We start from the raw sequence: 16,074 nt of genomic DNA on the forward strand, positions 1-16,074 counted from the left end.
CTGGCCTCAAATGCACAGAAATCCACCTGCCTCTCTGCCTCCCAAGTGCTGGGATTAAAGATGTGTACCAGCCAGGCATGGTGGCACACACCTGTAATCCCAGCACTTGGGAGGCAGAGGCAGGCGGATTTCTGAGTTCAAGGCCAACCTGGTCTACAGAGTGAGTTCCAGGACAGCCAGGGCTACACAGAAAAACCCTGACTCAAAAAACCAAAACCAAAACAAAACAAAACAAAACAAAAAACCAAAAAACCAAACCAACCAAACAAAAAGATGCGTACCACTCACTGCCCCAAGCTTGAAAACACAGTTTTTTGTTTTTTAAGTTTATAGCCATCCTCGTACCCTCAGATATTACTGTCTCCTTAACTTGTGGTGGGCACACTTCTTGCCTTCTTCTTTGCTGAAATATTTCCCAGTAAATAAATACACGTGGCCATAGGCACATGGCTTGCCACACATCGTGTGGTACCAGCACCTGGGCTGACCTGAAACTTCCTCACCTTAGTCCAGGATAGACCTTGATCCAGCTGTTCCCAAACTGTCCTCCTGGAGTGTTGTCCACTCTTTTCTAGAAAGTTCTGAGGCTGGAAAAAGGCTAGGGACCCTAAAGCCACCCCACCCTGCAGACTAGAATGCATTATCCTCCAGCCAGTTCTCTCCTCTTTGTGACACCCCAGATCGTGAGCCAGGACAGTCCCTTTTTTTGACCACAGCCAGTTAACTAAGGTTAAAGGCATAGGAGGCTCCCAGCCTTCTCCCTTGCTTTGTCTTGAAGAGTAAAAAATAAAATAATGACTGCCCTGAGAACATGGGCCCCGGCCCCGGCCAGATGGCCTAATTCCCTGGAACTTTTGGGAAAAACAACCACAAAATGTTTCAATGTCCCAGGTGCCTTGAAGTAAATATCCACCCCTAGACTTCCCCTATTTCCTCTCCGATCCTCCCCCTAGGTTGTGTTTTTTGCCTTTATAAGCCTGCTGGAAAATAGGGTCACGGTCAGACTCCTCTACCCCTGCATGGTGTATGGGTCTCAACCTCAGCATGCTGGTTTGTGTGCCATTAAAACCTCGTGTGTTTGCAGCAAGCTTGACTGTTGTGGCTTTCTGGGCTCTCGATCCCTGATACTTGAGTGAGGGTCTCCCTTCAGGGGTCCTACAGTCTCACCAGGCTGTGACCTCAAGCCAGACACGCAGGTTTTCTGAGGTTACGCTGGAAAATGTGGCATGCGTTGGTAAAGATGTTTGTTGTGTAAAGCTGACAACCTGAGTTCAGCCCCCAGAACCTGCAGTGGAAGGAGAGAACCAGCTGCCCAAAGATGTCCTGTCACTTCCACATGCATGACATAGCATAAATTAAAAAAAAACAATTATTTTATGTGCATGCATACTTCTGTGCATGTATATGAGTGTCAGTTCTTTTAATGTGGCAGATGTTGCCCTAGGTTACATTAGACAGTTCTTCGGGTCTGGACCCAGATACCAGTCCTTTGTTCAATGTCACTCTTGCTGGCCTCCAAGGCCTCCCATGGCCCTTTTCCCTAATTCTGTCTCAGAGGGGCAGGGGCATCTTATGCACAATAATCATACGTAGGCAAGGTGGCGCACGCCTGTGATCCCAGCACTCAAGAGGTGAAGGAAGGGGAATTTCTGTGGATTGTGGGCCATCCTAGGCTACCAGTGTGACCCAGTCTCAGAAAAGCAAAAGTGGGGGGTGGAGAGAAAATGGCTCAGCAGCTAAGAGCACTTACTACTCCTGCAGAGTACCCACGTTTGGTTCTCAGCACCCACACAGCAGCTAACAGCTGTCTCTAAGTCCCGTTCCAGAAGATCTGAACCTTCTGACCTCTGCACAAATAAATATACACACAGGCTAAACACCCATACACATTTTTAAAGCAATAATTCAGAAATGAGGCCCACATTTTGTTGTTTAATGTATGAATAGTTATTAAATTTACAGGGCATTGTCAGTGCTAGGCGTAAGCGAGACTGTCCCACCTGGGGAATCCAACCCATAATCAGCCACCAAACCCAGACACTATTGCATTTGCCAGCAAGATTTTGCTGGCAGGACCCTGATAGAGCTGTCTCTTGTGAGGCTATGCCAGTGCCTGGCAAATACAGAAGTGGATGCTCACAGTCATCTATTGGATGAAACACAGGGCCCCTAATAAAGGAGCTAGAGAAAGTACCCAAGGAGCTAAAGGGGTCTGAAACTCTATAGGAGGAACAACAATATGAGCTAACCAGTACCCCCCAGAGCTCGTGTCTCTAGCTGCATAGGTAGCAGAAGATGGCCTAGTCGGCCATCACTGGGAGGAGAGGCCTTTGGTCTTGAGAAGATTATATGCCCCAATACAGGGGAATGCCAGGGCCAGGAAGCAGGAGTGGGTGGGTTGGGGAGCAGGGAGGGGGAGGGTATAGGGGACTTTCGAGATAGCATTTGAAATGTAAATAAAGAAAATATCTAATAAAAAAACTAAAAAAGAATTTTTACAGGGCATATTTGGGATAATCTGTCTTAAACTACAGGCTAAAATGACCTTAAAATTCCTTTTACAGATCTGTGTGTTCCCTCACACAACAGGGCAGGGTGTCTAGGATTCTAGGAGGGAGCAATAGGAGGTATTAGTCCTGAGAGAGAGAAAGAGAGAGAGAGAGAGAGAGAGAGAGAGAGAGAGAGAGAGAGGCAGAGACAGAGAGAGACGGAAAGGGACAGAGAGACAGAGAGAGACAGAGACAGAGGAAGGAGGAGGAGGAGGAGAAGCCGGGCAGTGGTGGCACACGCCTTTAATCCCAGCACTTGGGAGGCAGAGGCAGTCGAATTTCTGAGTTCGAGGCCAGCCTGGTCTACAGAGTGAGTTCCAGGACAGCTAGGGCTACACAGAGAAACCTTGTCTCAAAAAACCAAAATTAAAAAAAAAGAAAAAAGGAAAAAAAGAAGGAGGAAGAGAAGAGGGAAGGGGAGGGGAGGGGAGGGGAGGGGAGGGGAGGGGAGGGGGAGGGGAAGAAGAGAAGAGAAGAGAAGAGAAGAGAAGAGAAGAGAAGAGAAGAGAAGAGAAGAGAAGAGAAGAGAAGAGAAACAAAGATCAGATAGAGGCACATCCACACCAGAATGGTAGAATTGAGGAGATTGAAAAGAATAATAAGTAACCGAGAAAACCAAAGGGAGTGAGGCAGAGGTAGAGATGGAGAGAAGCTGAAGCAGGACCTACAGCCGGCTCAGTGCTTCCAGATGAAGGTGAGTCCCAGCCAGGCTTCAGGAAGAACAAAGCTAGAGATGAGCCAAAGGGGACCAGAGCATCAGTGTCATGAGAAAAGCGTTGCTTTCTCTTACTCTGGTTCTGCTGCTGGGTGTGTCTTTACCTGGTTGGGAGATCAACCCTCACATCTAGCAAAGGCTCCCAATAGGCAACAGTGAATCAGGCATCGAAAGGTCCGGGTGGGAGGTAAGGCTCCGCAGGTCACCACAGGGACTGGGACAGAGAGCCAAGTGTGAGCTCTCAGGGGGAAAGCACATGAGACAGGGGGGTGAGTGGACTCTGGGGGTGAGGGTAGTGTCAACAGAGGGGTGAAGGTGGGCAGTCACCGAAGGGGAAGTTAGGAGAGCTTTGAATACCAAGCTCAGGGGCTATAGGAGACATGGTCGCACTCGAGCAGGATACTGTGATGGTGGAAGAAGTGTTGAGCAATCCTGGGTCACTCGGTAGCTAGATCTCCACAGCAACAGAATAAAATGGAGAAGGAGCTAACCTGGTTACTGGTTACAGGGCATCTGGTTACTCTGTGTGGCCCAGTTAGCTTTTACTGCCAACACAGTCTAGAGCACTTGAGAATGGACTGAGGACCTGTCCCGACCAGACTGGCCTGTGAGCACATCTGTGGGAGGTTGTTTTGATTGTTAATTGCTGTAAGAGAGCCCTGTCCACTATGGGTGGCACCATCCCCTAGGCAGACGGTCCTGGGTTGTACAAGCCAGTTAGCCCAACATAAACCTCTGTGACCCGGGAGAAGGCATTCCTTCATGGTCTCTGCTGCACTTTCTTGGCTTTGGTGTGAGTTTCTTGGTCAGAAGTAACGCTGTGTGGAATAGCAAGCAGACCCGCCTTCGAGTTCCCTCTTTAGTTTCCACCCTGACTTTCCTCAAGGATGGACTGTAACTTACATAGACCCTTTCTTTCTCCACGATGCTACTGGTCAGTGGGTTTTATCACAGCAACAGAAGTCAAGCTAGAAACCCGTGTGATATCTCCTGTCTTTGCTTACGCAGCACCCTCTGCTGGAAGGCCTTCTTCGTCTCCCAGCCCTTCTGAAAGCAAACCCTGAGATGGGACTCCATGCTCTTCCTCAGCATCTCCGCTTCTAGGAGGCCTCTGGGAAGGAGTAGACACCCCTCACCTTCCATGCAGCCCAAAAGCACACAGGAAATCCCCCATGAGCTGTGCTGTCAGGTTTTGGCTCCAACAGAAAATACAATTTTGATTTCATCCATGTTCTGTGTCACCACACCCAGAATTTGCCTGTCCCCAGGGAGCCTCATCTACTGTCTACCCGAGTATACAAACCTTGATAGGGCCCATTTGCCTAGTGATGCTTCAGTCTGGCTGGTCTTAGTGTGGCACGCCCCACAGAGGAGGGAGTGGTAAGCACCTGGTGAGAGGTGTCTTTAGAGAAAGCCTGCCTCTATCTTCAGTCTTCATTGCACCTTAGAGGCTGGGTTGGAGGATCCTGTGAACCCTGGGGCCAACCCTGAGTGACCAAGCCTCCGTGTCGCACCCACAGCTGTGTCCACGCAGCTACAGTCATGGATAAGTTCCGGATGCTCTTCCAGCACCTCCAGTCCAGCTCGGAGTCGGTGATGAATGGCATTTGCCTCCTGCTGGCTGCTGTCACCGTCAAGATATACTCCTCCCTTGACTTCAACTGTCCCTGCCTCGAGCGCTACAATGCCCTGTATGGCCTGGGCCTGCTGCTCACACCCCCTCTGGCCCTCTTCCTCTGTGGTCTCTTGGTCAATAGACAGTCTGTATTGATGGTGGAGGAGTGGCGCCGGCCAGCAGGGCACCGGAGGAAGGACCTGGGCATCATCAGGTAGGGTCTCACATACCTCTCTGCTACCCAAGGCAGTTGACATCAGATATAGTCTTCCTGGCTCCAGCTGGTGACTGACAGCTAAAGACGTTCTGCTCAGTTTCCAGCTCCCATCTGAAAACACGTTCCTGTGTGTGTGTAGAGGTCAGAGGAAAAGTTCAGGAGTTGTTTCCTTCCACAATATGGGCTCTGAGGATTGAACTCAGGCCATTAACCTTAGCAAGTAGCCCTACCTGTTGACCTGTCTTGCCAGTCCTGAAAATATACATTTTTGTTCCTAACAATTTTCACCTTTCTGTGGCCAACTACTGTAACCATAAGAATGATTCGGGATTTCTAAGAATTACCCAGGTCACACCAGTTCCATTGAGTACATAGTAGGTGTGTTTGTTTGTTTGTTGCATGTAGCAAGAGACAATCTTTATGTAAAGCTACATGTATTTCCTTTCTTGAAAGCACCAAGAGACAAGCACCTTCCCTGTTGTAGCTCTATGCCCTCAGGGTCTGGCACATACATACAAGTCAGCTGACAAAGAGCAGTAGCTCCTAATACCCGTCGGCTGTCATTAATGCCTACCTGGGGCCAAGGTCCACTCTGCGGAGTCCTTTGCGGGTAAGGCGTTTCTGGATTCACCTCCTTTCCAGAATGATGTGACATTGACACATAGACACTGAGACCCTTGGCCAAGCTCTGAGGATGCAGGTCAGTTGATGAAGTGCTTGGCTAGAATGCATGGTGGCCTGGCCTGGATCTGAGCACTGCATCCTCCAGATGGGATGGCACACTCCTGTAACCCCAGAGCTCAGGAAGAAGCAGCAGGAGTGTTAGAAGCTTAAGGCCATTCTCACCTACTACACCGAGAGTTCCAGGCCAAACTGGGCTATAAGGCCATGCTAGTGTGTGAGAGAATGTGTGTGTGTGTGTGTGTTATATGTGTGTCTGTCTGTGTGTGTTTGTGTGTGTCTGTGTATGTCTATGTGTGTCTGTGTGTCTGACTCTGTGTGTGTGTCTCCATGTGTATCTGTGTGTCTCTTTTTATATATGTGTCTGTGGATGTGTCCATGTGTATGTGTGTGTCTCTGTGTGTGTCTTTCTATGTGTGTGTGTGTGTATGTGTATGTATGTATGTATGTATGTATGTATGTATGTGTCTGTGTATGTCTATGTGTGTCTGTGTGTCTGACTCTGTGTGTGTGTCTGACTCTGTGTGTGTGTCTCCATGTGTATCTGTGTGTCTCTTTTTATATATGTGTCTGTGTATGTGTCCTTGTGTATGTGCGTGTCTCTGTGTGTGTGTGTGTATGTATGTGTGTGTCTGTGTATGTCTATGTGTGTCTGTGTGTCTGACTCTGTGTGTGTGTCTCCATGTGTATCTGTGTGTCTCTTTTTATATATGTGTCTGTGTATGTGTCCTTGTGTATGTGCGTGTCTCTGTGTGTGTATGTGTGTATGTATGTATGTATGTATGTGTCTGTATATGTCTATGTGTGTCTCTGTGTTTGACTCTGTGTGTGCATGTCTCTATGTGTATCTCTGTGTGTCTGTGTGTGTCTTTATCTCTATGTGTCTGTGTATGTGTCCGTGTGTATGTGTGTGTCTCTGTGTGTATGTTTCTATGTGTGTCTGTCTCTGTGTGTGTACCTGTGCATGTCTCTGTATATCTGTGTCTGTGTGTGTGTGTGTGTATCTGTTGGTCTCTCTGTGTCTATCTATCTTTCTGTCTTCTCTTTCTCTCTCTCTCTCTGTATTTGTGTGTCTGTGTGTGTGTGTGTATCTGTTTGTCTCTCTGTGTCTGTCTATCTTTCTGCTCACTCGCTCTCTCTCTCTCTCTCTCTCTCTCCCTCTCCTTCCCCCCGCCCCGTGTGTGTGTGTGTGTGTGTGTGTGTGTGTGTGTGTGTGTAAATCCCAGCTAAGCTCCCACAGCTAGGAGGCAGGCACCCTGCAAGCTCAGTTCTCCCTGACTGCAGCCACACACAGGCTGTCCCTTGGCACCTCCTGTCTTTGCTTTCAGGTACATGTGTTCCTCTGTGCTGCAGCGAGCTCTAGCAGCACCACTGGTCTGGATCTTACTGGCCCTCCTTGATGGCAAGTGTTTTGTGTGTGCCTTCAGCAACTCTGTTGATCCTGAGAAGTTTCTGGATTTTGCTAATATGACCCCCAGGCAAGTGCAGCTCTTCCTAGCCAAGGTGCCCTGCAAGGAGGATGAACTGGTGAAAAACAGCCCTGCCCGCAAGGCAGTGTCTCGGTACCTCCGGTGCCTGTCACAGGTAAGTGGGTCCTGCCCAGGCCTCAGTGCTTCAGATACTGTGCTGCCCAGTGTTAGGTCAATTTCACAAAAGCTAGAGTCATCTGAGAGGAGAGAGTCTCAACTAAGAAAATACCTTCATTAAAATAGGGTTGTAGGCAAGCCTGTTGGGCATTTTCTTTTCTTTTCTCTTTCTTTTTTTTTAAAGATTTATTTATTTATTTATTTATTTAATGTATGTGAGTGCTCTGTCTGCATGCCAGAAGAGGGCATCAGATCCCATTATAGATGGTCTTGAGCCACCATGTACTTGTTGGGAATTAAACACAGGACCCTCCAAAAGAGCAACCAGTGCTCTTAACCGCTTAAGCCATCTCTCCAGTCCCCATCTGGCATTTTCTTGATTAGTGATTGATGTGGGAAGGCACAGACCATAGTGGGTGAGATCATCACTGGACTGGTGGCCCTGAGTTCTATAAGAAAGCAGGTTGAGCAAGCCATGGGGAGCAAGCCAATATGCAGCAAGCACCCTTCCATGGCCTCTGCATCAGCTCCTGCCTCCAGGCTCCTGCCCTGTTTGCGTTCCTGTCCTGGCTTCCTTCAATGAAGGATTACGATGCAGAAGTGTAAGCCAAATAAGCCCTTTCCTCCCCCATGTTGCTTTGTCCATGGTGTTTCATCACAGCAATGGTAACCCTGACTGAGGTAGATATCCTGTGTGGCTTTGGAGTTAGTGCTGAGCGGGGTCCATGTGACTTCCTGAGGATGCTCCTCAGTTCAGGGGCCATAACCAAGAGCAGAAGGTGTAGAGAGATTGGAACCACTATCCTTGAGAGGTGAGAGCCCTAGGCCATTGATACCAATTGACCCAGAACAGGTACCCAGGCACCTGGCCTCCTGAAAGTCCCAGGAGCTGGATGGCAGAAGAGTGGAGCTGGTAGTGTTCTGCAGCATGTGCCTCCCACTGCAGACAGGAACCTTCTTGAAAATCTTGATGCTGTTCACTAAGTACTTCCACACCAGGCGCTGTGTTATGCATTCTCTGTGCATCTGTTTGTTTAACTCTTAGAACAACTCTTTGAGATGCAGGCAGTTCTTTGTTGTTTTGTTTGTTTGTTTGTTTGTGTTTTGGTTGTTGTTGTTGTTTTATTGGTTTTGTTTTGTTTTGTTTTGTTTTTTTGGTTTTTCGAGACAGTTTTTCTCTGTGTGGCCCTGGCTGTCCTGGAACTCTGTAGACCAGGCTGGCCTCGAACTCAGAAATCCACCTGCCTCTGCCTCCCAAGTGCTGGGATTAAAGGCGTGCGCCACCACGGCCCGGCAAGCAGTTCTTAACAACCTATGTTTCAGATGAGGTAACGAGGCTCTGAGAGTTTTAGTTCACAAGGCTAAAGTCACATAACCAGTAACAGGCAAGGCAAGCTCTGGGTACCCGTCATTGGTCTCTCTAACTACATCCTTATAAGGAAGATGCTCATTGGATGCTTGGATTCTTACTGGCTATCCTTTCTACTATACGGAAGCATCCGTGACTCCACCCAGGCTCCCAATTCCACCACCACCACCACCACCACCAACGCCTGAGCCAGCCGTGTCCATCACAGAGCATTTATGAGCCCCTTACAAACAGAGAAGCTCCAGGACTCCAGGGGGCCCTAGACTCACCTGTGAAGGGAACAGAGGGCCTCCGGGAAACACTATATTCAACTTGCTTGGTGGGGAGCCTGGGTGTGACTGAAAAAGACGACTGTAAATGGTGGGAATCTCGTCTACAAGTGATGGGGATTTTCATGTTTGTGAATCTGGGTGGGTGGGGTGGGGAAACATGGGCTTTGGAAACAGACAGGAGGAAGGTTGGGCAAACATGGGCTTCAGCACTAGAGAATGTCTTCTAGTTTCCCCCACGGATGGCCTAACACTTCCCTTTTGTCCCTACACCCAGCTTAATAGCTCACAAAATATAGCATCATTGCAAGAATGCCTGGGAAATATACACAAGGCCGGGTGTCTTAGTTAGGTTTTTACTGCTGTAAACAGACACCATGACTAAAGCAACTGTTATAAAAACAACATTTAGTTGGGGCTGGCTTACAGGTTCAGAGATTCAGTCTTTTACCATCAAGGTGGGAGCATGGCAGCATCCAGGCAGGCATGGTGGAGGAGAAGCTGAGAGTTCTACATCTTCATCTGAAGGCTGCTAGTAGAAGACTGGCTTCTCGGCAGCTAGGATGAGGGTCTTAAAGCCCTACACCCACAGTGACACACCTATTCCCACAAGGGCACACCTATTCCAACAGGGCCACACCTCCTAATAGTGTCACTGCCTGGGCTAAGCATATACAAACCATCACACCGGTAAAGAGATGAGATGGTTGGTGTGTATAGGTGAGTGAGCCATAAACAGACTGAAGAAGAATATGGATGCTACGGTGAGTTTAACTAACTGCTTTGGCTCCTGCTGGGTTGCACGTGTGCACAACCAGTCTGGACTTGTGAATGAAATCTCTCTCTCTCTCTCTCTCTCTCTCTCTCTCTCTCTCTCTCTCTCTCTCTCTCTCTCTCTCACACACACACACACACACACACACACACACACACACCAGTTAATTTTACTATGTCTTGACTGGCTCAAAGGCTGGACAGTTCTAATCCTCTGCCTGGCTAGCATACATTTCCCCCTGGGCCAACCCAATTTAAATCTATGTTTTATCTTTGCTGTCCTATAATCTTCTGGGCAGCCCCTCCCATAGGGTCACATTCCCTTTTCCACCTACATTTTGGATGAATTTTCTTCTACAGCTCTAAATCGGATCCATTTCCCTCCGAGACATAGTGCTCTCTTCCTTTCTTCCTCTCTTCCAGTTCCTAGACCTGGCAAATTCCCAAGCCCTGCCTCAGTCTACCTGCCCAGCCATTGGCCGTTGTCTCTTTAATGATTGATTAAAAACCCAACTGGGTACAAGGATCTTTAGCGTTTGGACACACAGATTTCTGATTTTGGGGACCGGATTAATTCAAAGCATTAGAACCAATCCCCAACGTCTGGAGGCACGAATGGATAGGAGGATAGGTGGGCGGCTAAAAGGAAGGAAAACGGAAAGAATGGACAGGTGAGACAGTGAGAGGAGGGACGACTGGATGAATGGGGGCGGGGGGAGATGTGGGTAGACGGATGAACCTGGAGGACACGTGGCAGGATGGTGACTGAATGTGAAATGTATGGATGTGATAAAGGATGGAGAGAAAACAAAGGGAGGAGCCTTGGAGCACACACCGTGTGCAATACCAGAGCGCTACCACATCTCACTAAAGCCTTCTCGTCCTCCAGGCCATCGGCTGGAGTATAACCTTGCTGGTGATAGTGGTGGCCTTCCTAGCCCGCTGTCTGAGGCCCTGCTTCGACCAGACCGTCTTCCTACAGCGCAGATACTGGAGCAACTATATGGACCTGGAACAGAAGCTCTTTGATGAGACATGCTGTGAGCATGCGCGGGACTTCGCACACCGTTGCGTGCTGCACTTCTTCGAAAGCATGCAGAGCGAGCTACGTGCCCTGGGGTTACGTCGGGACCCAGCTGGTGGCATCCCAGAATCACAGGAGTCCTCGGAGCGCCCGGAGCTCCCGGAGGACCCGGATAGTGGAAGCCGGAAGGCCCACCTGCGCGCGATCTCCAGCCGGGAGCAGGTGGATCAGCTTCTAAGTACCTGGTACTCCAGCAAGCCGCCGCTAGACCTCGCAGCATCTCCCAGGCGCTGGGGGCCTGGCCTCAATCACCGCGCCCCTATAGCTGCTCCAGGCACCAAGCTATGCCACCAGCTCGATGTATAGGGATCTTACAAGGCTCCAACAGCAGCAGTTTTCCGTGTCAAATCCCTATGTTGACACAGGTCTGGAAGCCAGCCTCCCTTGTTCGCATCCTTCCCAGATAGCCCAGTAGCTACCTAGTTTCTGGGTATGTCCTCCTCTGTGGAGCCCGTTCCCTCTGGACCCTGATTAAGTTCGGATTCTTATTCAGCGCATTTAGACTGAGTCCCTAAATCTATCCTTTCCTTCCCTCCCTTCTTCCTCCCTCTTTTCTTTCTCCCTCCTGCCCTTCCTTCCTTCCTCTCTCCTTTCCTCCCTTTCTTCCTTATCTTTTCCTTCTCTCCTCACCTCGCTCCCCATCTCTTTTGAGGAAGAGTCACACTTCAGCCGTCTAGCTGAAGATGACCTTGAACTCCAGGCCTGGGATACACGGCTAGCCTCCTGCCTCAGGCTCCCTCAGTGTTAGGATTAGAGGTATGAGATGCCACCCCCCAATTTCCAGAATTTCGTCTCTAACAACCCCCCCACACACACAATACTGGTTCTTCTAGTCATTGGATCAAACTTTGAGTAGCCACAGTCTGAATAGATCTGTTGTGGATCTGGATCATAGACATTGACTCAAAATTTAAAAACAAAAAAAATTCTCATAATAATGTCACGTGAAGGCGTGATTATTAGTGTCCTGCTTTAGATTTAAATTACATTATGTATGTATGTATGTATTGTGTGTGTGTGTGTGTATTGTGTGTGTATGTGTGTGTGTGTACGTGCTTGCACACACATATGCCTTGGTGCGTGTGTAGAGATCAAAGAACAACTTGTCGGAGTCATCTCTCTCATTCTGCCATGTCTGTATCAGAGATCAAACTCGGGCCATCAGGCTTGGCAACAAGTACGGTTACCTGCTGAGCCATCTCACCGCCCTTTCTCTTTGTTTAGGATTTATTTTATTCTGTGTGCACGTGCACGGGGAGGCAGTGGGCATAGGCACATGACTGGCCACAGAGACCAGAGGTGGTGGATCTCCTGGAGCTGGAGTTACAGGCAGTTGTGAGCTGCTTGACATGGGAGCTGGGAACCAAGCTTGGGTGCTTTGCAAGAACGGTATGGACTCTCAACCACTGACCCATCTCTCCAACCCCACTCTCCCCATCTGAAAGCCTTACTCTGTAGCCTTAGCTGACCTGGAGCTTGTAGTGATCTTTCTGGTTCAGCTTTGTGAGTCCTGGGGCTACAGGTGTGCCAGCACACCCTAGACCCTAGACACTCTCTCTGTCTCTTTGTCTTTTTGTCTCTTTGTCTCTCTCTCTCTCTGTCTCTGTGTGTCTGTCTGTCTCTCTCTCTCTCTCTGTCTCTCTCTCTTGTGTGTGTGTGTGTGTGTGTGTGCATGCGCGCGCACTTGCGTGCCCACATGCACATGTATGAAATATGATCCCATGAAACTTAGTTGGCCTCCAACTTTCCGGCTAGCTGAAGGTAACCTTGAGCTTCCGACCTCCCTGCCTGCACTTCCTGAGTCCAGGAATTACAGATGTGCCCCAGCTGTGCCTAGTTTATGCAGTGCTGGGGTGGAACAAAGCACACACTAAGCAAGCACTTGGTCACCTAAGCTACATTATTGCACCATTGTTTGAGAAAAAAAAAAAAAAGCAATCCAAGAGGGTGTTGACATTGCCCAAGGTCACCAGCATAGGGGCTGGTACTGAGTGCCAGGTTCCCTGGCTCTGGGTTCTGCTCTGAGCTATGACACCAGTTTACTCTCGATCGTTTTATTATCCTTCAATTCCCTTGTTGGGTTTCTTGCTGCTTCTACCAGGGTTCTCATAATAGGTTCTAGCAAGCTCTGCTTGGTAAATTCCCCATGAGCCCCTCAGGTACTAACTCCTAATGGCCACTCCAGATAGTTTCCACTTTCCAGACTGGTGGAATGTGTGCCCAGCATGACTGAGGGTCATTGTATAAACTGGACATGGTGTGTACACTTGTTTCCAGCACTCAGGATGTGGAGGCAGGAGCACCAGATGTTTGAGGTTGTCAAGGCCAGCCTGGGCTACATAAGACCATGTCTTAAAAATAAACAGATAGGGCCGATGAGATAGCTCTGGGAGTAAAGGCAACAGCTGCCAACCCTGCAGACCCGACTTCAGTCCCCAGAACCCATGTGATAGTAGAGAAGCTACTCTTGCAAGTTGTACAATGACTTCCACACACATCCCGGGCAGTCACACAACACCCTCTCAACACACAGTAAATAACTGTTTAAAAAGTTCTTAAAAATAAATGAGAAAGAAAAGTGCTTAAAAACAGCTAACATTTTCCTGTGGTGAACCAGTTTCCAGCAGTTCTGTTTGTAGCTCCCCAAAGCTAAGCCTGGTCCGGGCTCTTTTAAGCCAGCCGTCTGCCCTCGAGCTGACAGGGTTGCCTCTCTAGCCTTTCTACCACCATCTCTGCTGCCTGCTGCCCGGATCCCCAGTCAGCAGCATCTCCTTCTTAGGTGGCCTCTTCCAGTGAGAGTCCTAGCTGCACCCCCAGCTTGGTAAGGATGTCTCCAGAACCTGGCAAGGTCTAGCCTGGGGACAAAACCTGTGAAACACAGATCTGCTAGAAAAGTCACTACTTAGTCTCTGACAGCACAAACAGGGAGAGTCGGGGAAAGATTAAGCCCGTGGGTTTCTCTGAACCCTCATGACTCATTTGTGCCCAAATGCAGATCTGAGTTTACTGCAGTCTCTTCTGCTTCCTCTGGGCCCTGAGCAGTGTAGATGCCCCTGGATGACCCTCCTGGGACCTGGATCATGCCACTAAGCCATTTCTACATCCTGGGTTCTTGCTAAGGGGCCTGGTAAAACCAGAAAATCAAAATCGCTGCAGCTCAGCTCTCCCCAGCTTCCTGACTGTGGTCAAGCCATGCAAATGTCTGCAGTAGCACGGGACACAGGACATGATTTAGGCAAATGGTTAGAGAGAGTGGCAGAGAGTGGAGAGAGAGCTTGATGATGGGCCAGCCTCCGTGGGTGAGTGACTACCCTGGGACAGGAGGCAGGGAGATGGCAGCAAGCCACCAACGGTAAATGTCACTCCTTCCTCCTTACATCAAGCATTTATAGACACCGCCTGCATACACCACTGTAACAGGAAATATGGAAGAGGCACTTCATAGGTGATATCGAGGAGTTTGCTGCTTAAAGGGACAGAGATGGGTATAGAAATGTTGATGACTTAAAGCAAACAATGCGACATAATAGAGGTAAGTCAAGTACTGGGAAGCTTTGGGGGTAGGCAATGAAGCTCTAGACTGAAGGATAGTGACGGTATCATGTGACTGGGTCTTAAAGGACAAGTCATTTGGAAAGCAAAACAAAGAGGAAACAGAAAAGACACACGAGCATGGAGTCCAGAAAGGGCCTGCTGCATTTGCTTGTGAAGCAGATACTCATGAGGTGCTGGGGTCCAGAGTGGAAGTGCAAAAATGAGAGGTAGGGACAGAATGAGTGAGGTCACAACAAAATGGAGCTGCACACATGCAACCTCACACAAGGAAAGGACGTTGGCCAGAGCCTGAGAAGTTTGCCTAGTGATGGCCCCTGAGCCCGATAACACCTTGAGCCTCACCATGAGCCATCTCACCTCTCTTAAGGCCCCAGTCTGTATAGCTGCACACCCTCAAACCTCTCTGCCGGCATAACCTACGCTACCTTTTGCCCACATCATTGCAAGTGTGAGATGCTGCCAGCTACAGGTGGCACCCCAACTAAGAGTGAGGGACACAGGTCACAGGCTCCTCTCACTCTTAAAGACCCTTCCTTTCAAAGAGAATAGCTAAGCTATCTTGGGGACCCAGGCACATTGCTCAAATCTCAGCCACTCCTGGGTTCAGCCCCCTGTCTCTGTCCTGTACCCAAGGGAGATGCAACATTCCAACTGAGCAAGGAAGGTATGTTCTGTATGCACCTTTATCTTATGCAGCCTGGGCACTGCCCCCCTCATTTGCTCCCAGGAGGAGAAACCGTGGGAATTTCCACGGATCATTTAATACTCTGTACTATGTACAGGGGACTGAAGGAATAAGCACGTGGCTACTGGCAAGGACAAGCAGGAGATGCATGCTCTCTGGGATTCGTCTAGGTGAGGGGATGCTGAAGGCTACGGGAATGGAGAGGGCTGTTGAGTGGGGGAGGTTGGCGTGAGCATTAGGGAAAGGAAAGGAATCAGCCAAAGAGAGAAAGGAGCAACAACCAAGAGGCAGAGCGTGCAGAGAGGCCAGCAAAGTAAGGGGGTCTCAAGGAGGATTCTGTAGGACTCATGTGGATCCCTGGGCAACCGTCCCTTCCAGAATTGTAAAAGAAGCCTAGAGGCTTCAATCCTGTTCCAGTTGGTGGTCCTGATACAGGGACGACCATGCGCATCCCTGTGTGTGGAAAGAGTCTGGGACTGAGGACCACATGGGAAGCAGAGGGTTCATAACTACAGGAAACACTCCCACTGCAGAGAGGCTCTTAGAAAAGGAAGGCTCTCTGCTGTGTCTCCTGCTGCACCCAACCCCTCTCCTTCCTTGAGTCATGATCTCTGTTAGGAGAGGTGAGGGTAGGGGTTGGGGGATCCTGTCCCAGAAGGTCTAGGGGAAACCAGTGGTAAATGGATGGGAGTGACAGGCAATGGCAGAACAGAGGTGACACTGGGCTGCCTGCCGGTAGCAGCTGCCTGGGCAGTGAGCTCTGCACACTCACCAGGCCCTGATCCCTCTTCTGCTCACAGACTCTCACTCTGAAGGGAAGTCTCCTGTTTGAGTCTGAGTTCTTATCTCCCTCAAACTCGTCCTTTCCTTGGATCTACATTTGGGTATTCACGCGACACCGATTAAATGAACAGCTATTAAGTAACAGGAACCCACAATGATAGCTCACAACTGTTTGTAGTCTGTAACTCCAGT

The 16,074-nt window shown here is 49.3% G+C and overlaps 1 protein-coding gene across 1 annotated transcript; it reads left to right on the top strand.

Moving 5' to 3' along the window:
* The first annotated feature begins 4,806 nt into the window (after nucleotides 1-4,806).
* Calhm3 (calcium homeostasis modulator 3) lies at nucleotides 4,807-11,165 on the top strand. The gene is made up of 3 exons (XM_021151181.3): nucleotides 4,807-5,093; nucleotides 7,106-7,361; nucleotides 10,665-11,165. Exons 1-3 carry the CDS (start codon nucleotides 4,807-4,809, stop codon nucleotides 11,163-11,165), a joined length of 1,044 nt encoding a protein of 347 aa, XP_021006840.1.
* Nucleotides 11,166-16,074: the final 4,909 nt, after the last annotated feature.

The sequence above is a fragment of the Mus caroli genome, unplaced genomic scaffold (assembly GCF_978045245.1).
Source record: "Mus caroli unplaced genomic scaffold, Mus_caroli_1 scaffold_20, whole genome shotgun sequence".
Classification (NCBI taxonomy): Eukaryota; Metazoa; Chordata; class Mammalia; order Rodentia; family Muridae; genus Mus; species Mus caroli.

What these genes read in the sequence shown, in the direction of transcription:
- Calhm3 (XM_021151181.3), top strand. Translation starts at nt 4,807, where the DNA reads ATGGATAAGTTCCGGATGCTCTTCCAGCACCTCCAGTCCAGCTCGGAG. An exon ending in AAGGACCTGGGCATCATCAG is followed by an intron (nt 5,094 to 7,105) that starts GTAGGGTCTCAC and finishes CTTTGCTTTCAG; the next exon opens with GTACATGTGTTCCTCTGTGC. An exon ending in ACCTCCGGTGCCTGTCACAG is followed by an intron (nt 7,362 to 10,664) that starts GTAAGTGGGTCC and finishes CTCGTCCTCCAG; the next exon opens with GCCATCGGCTGGAGTATAAC.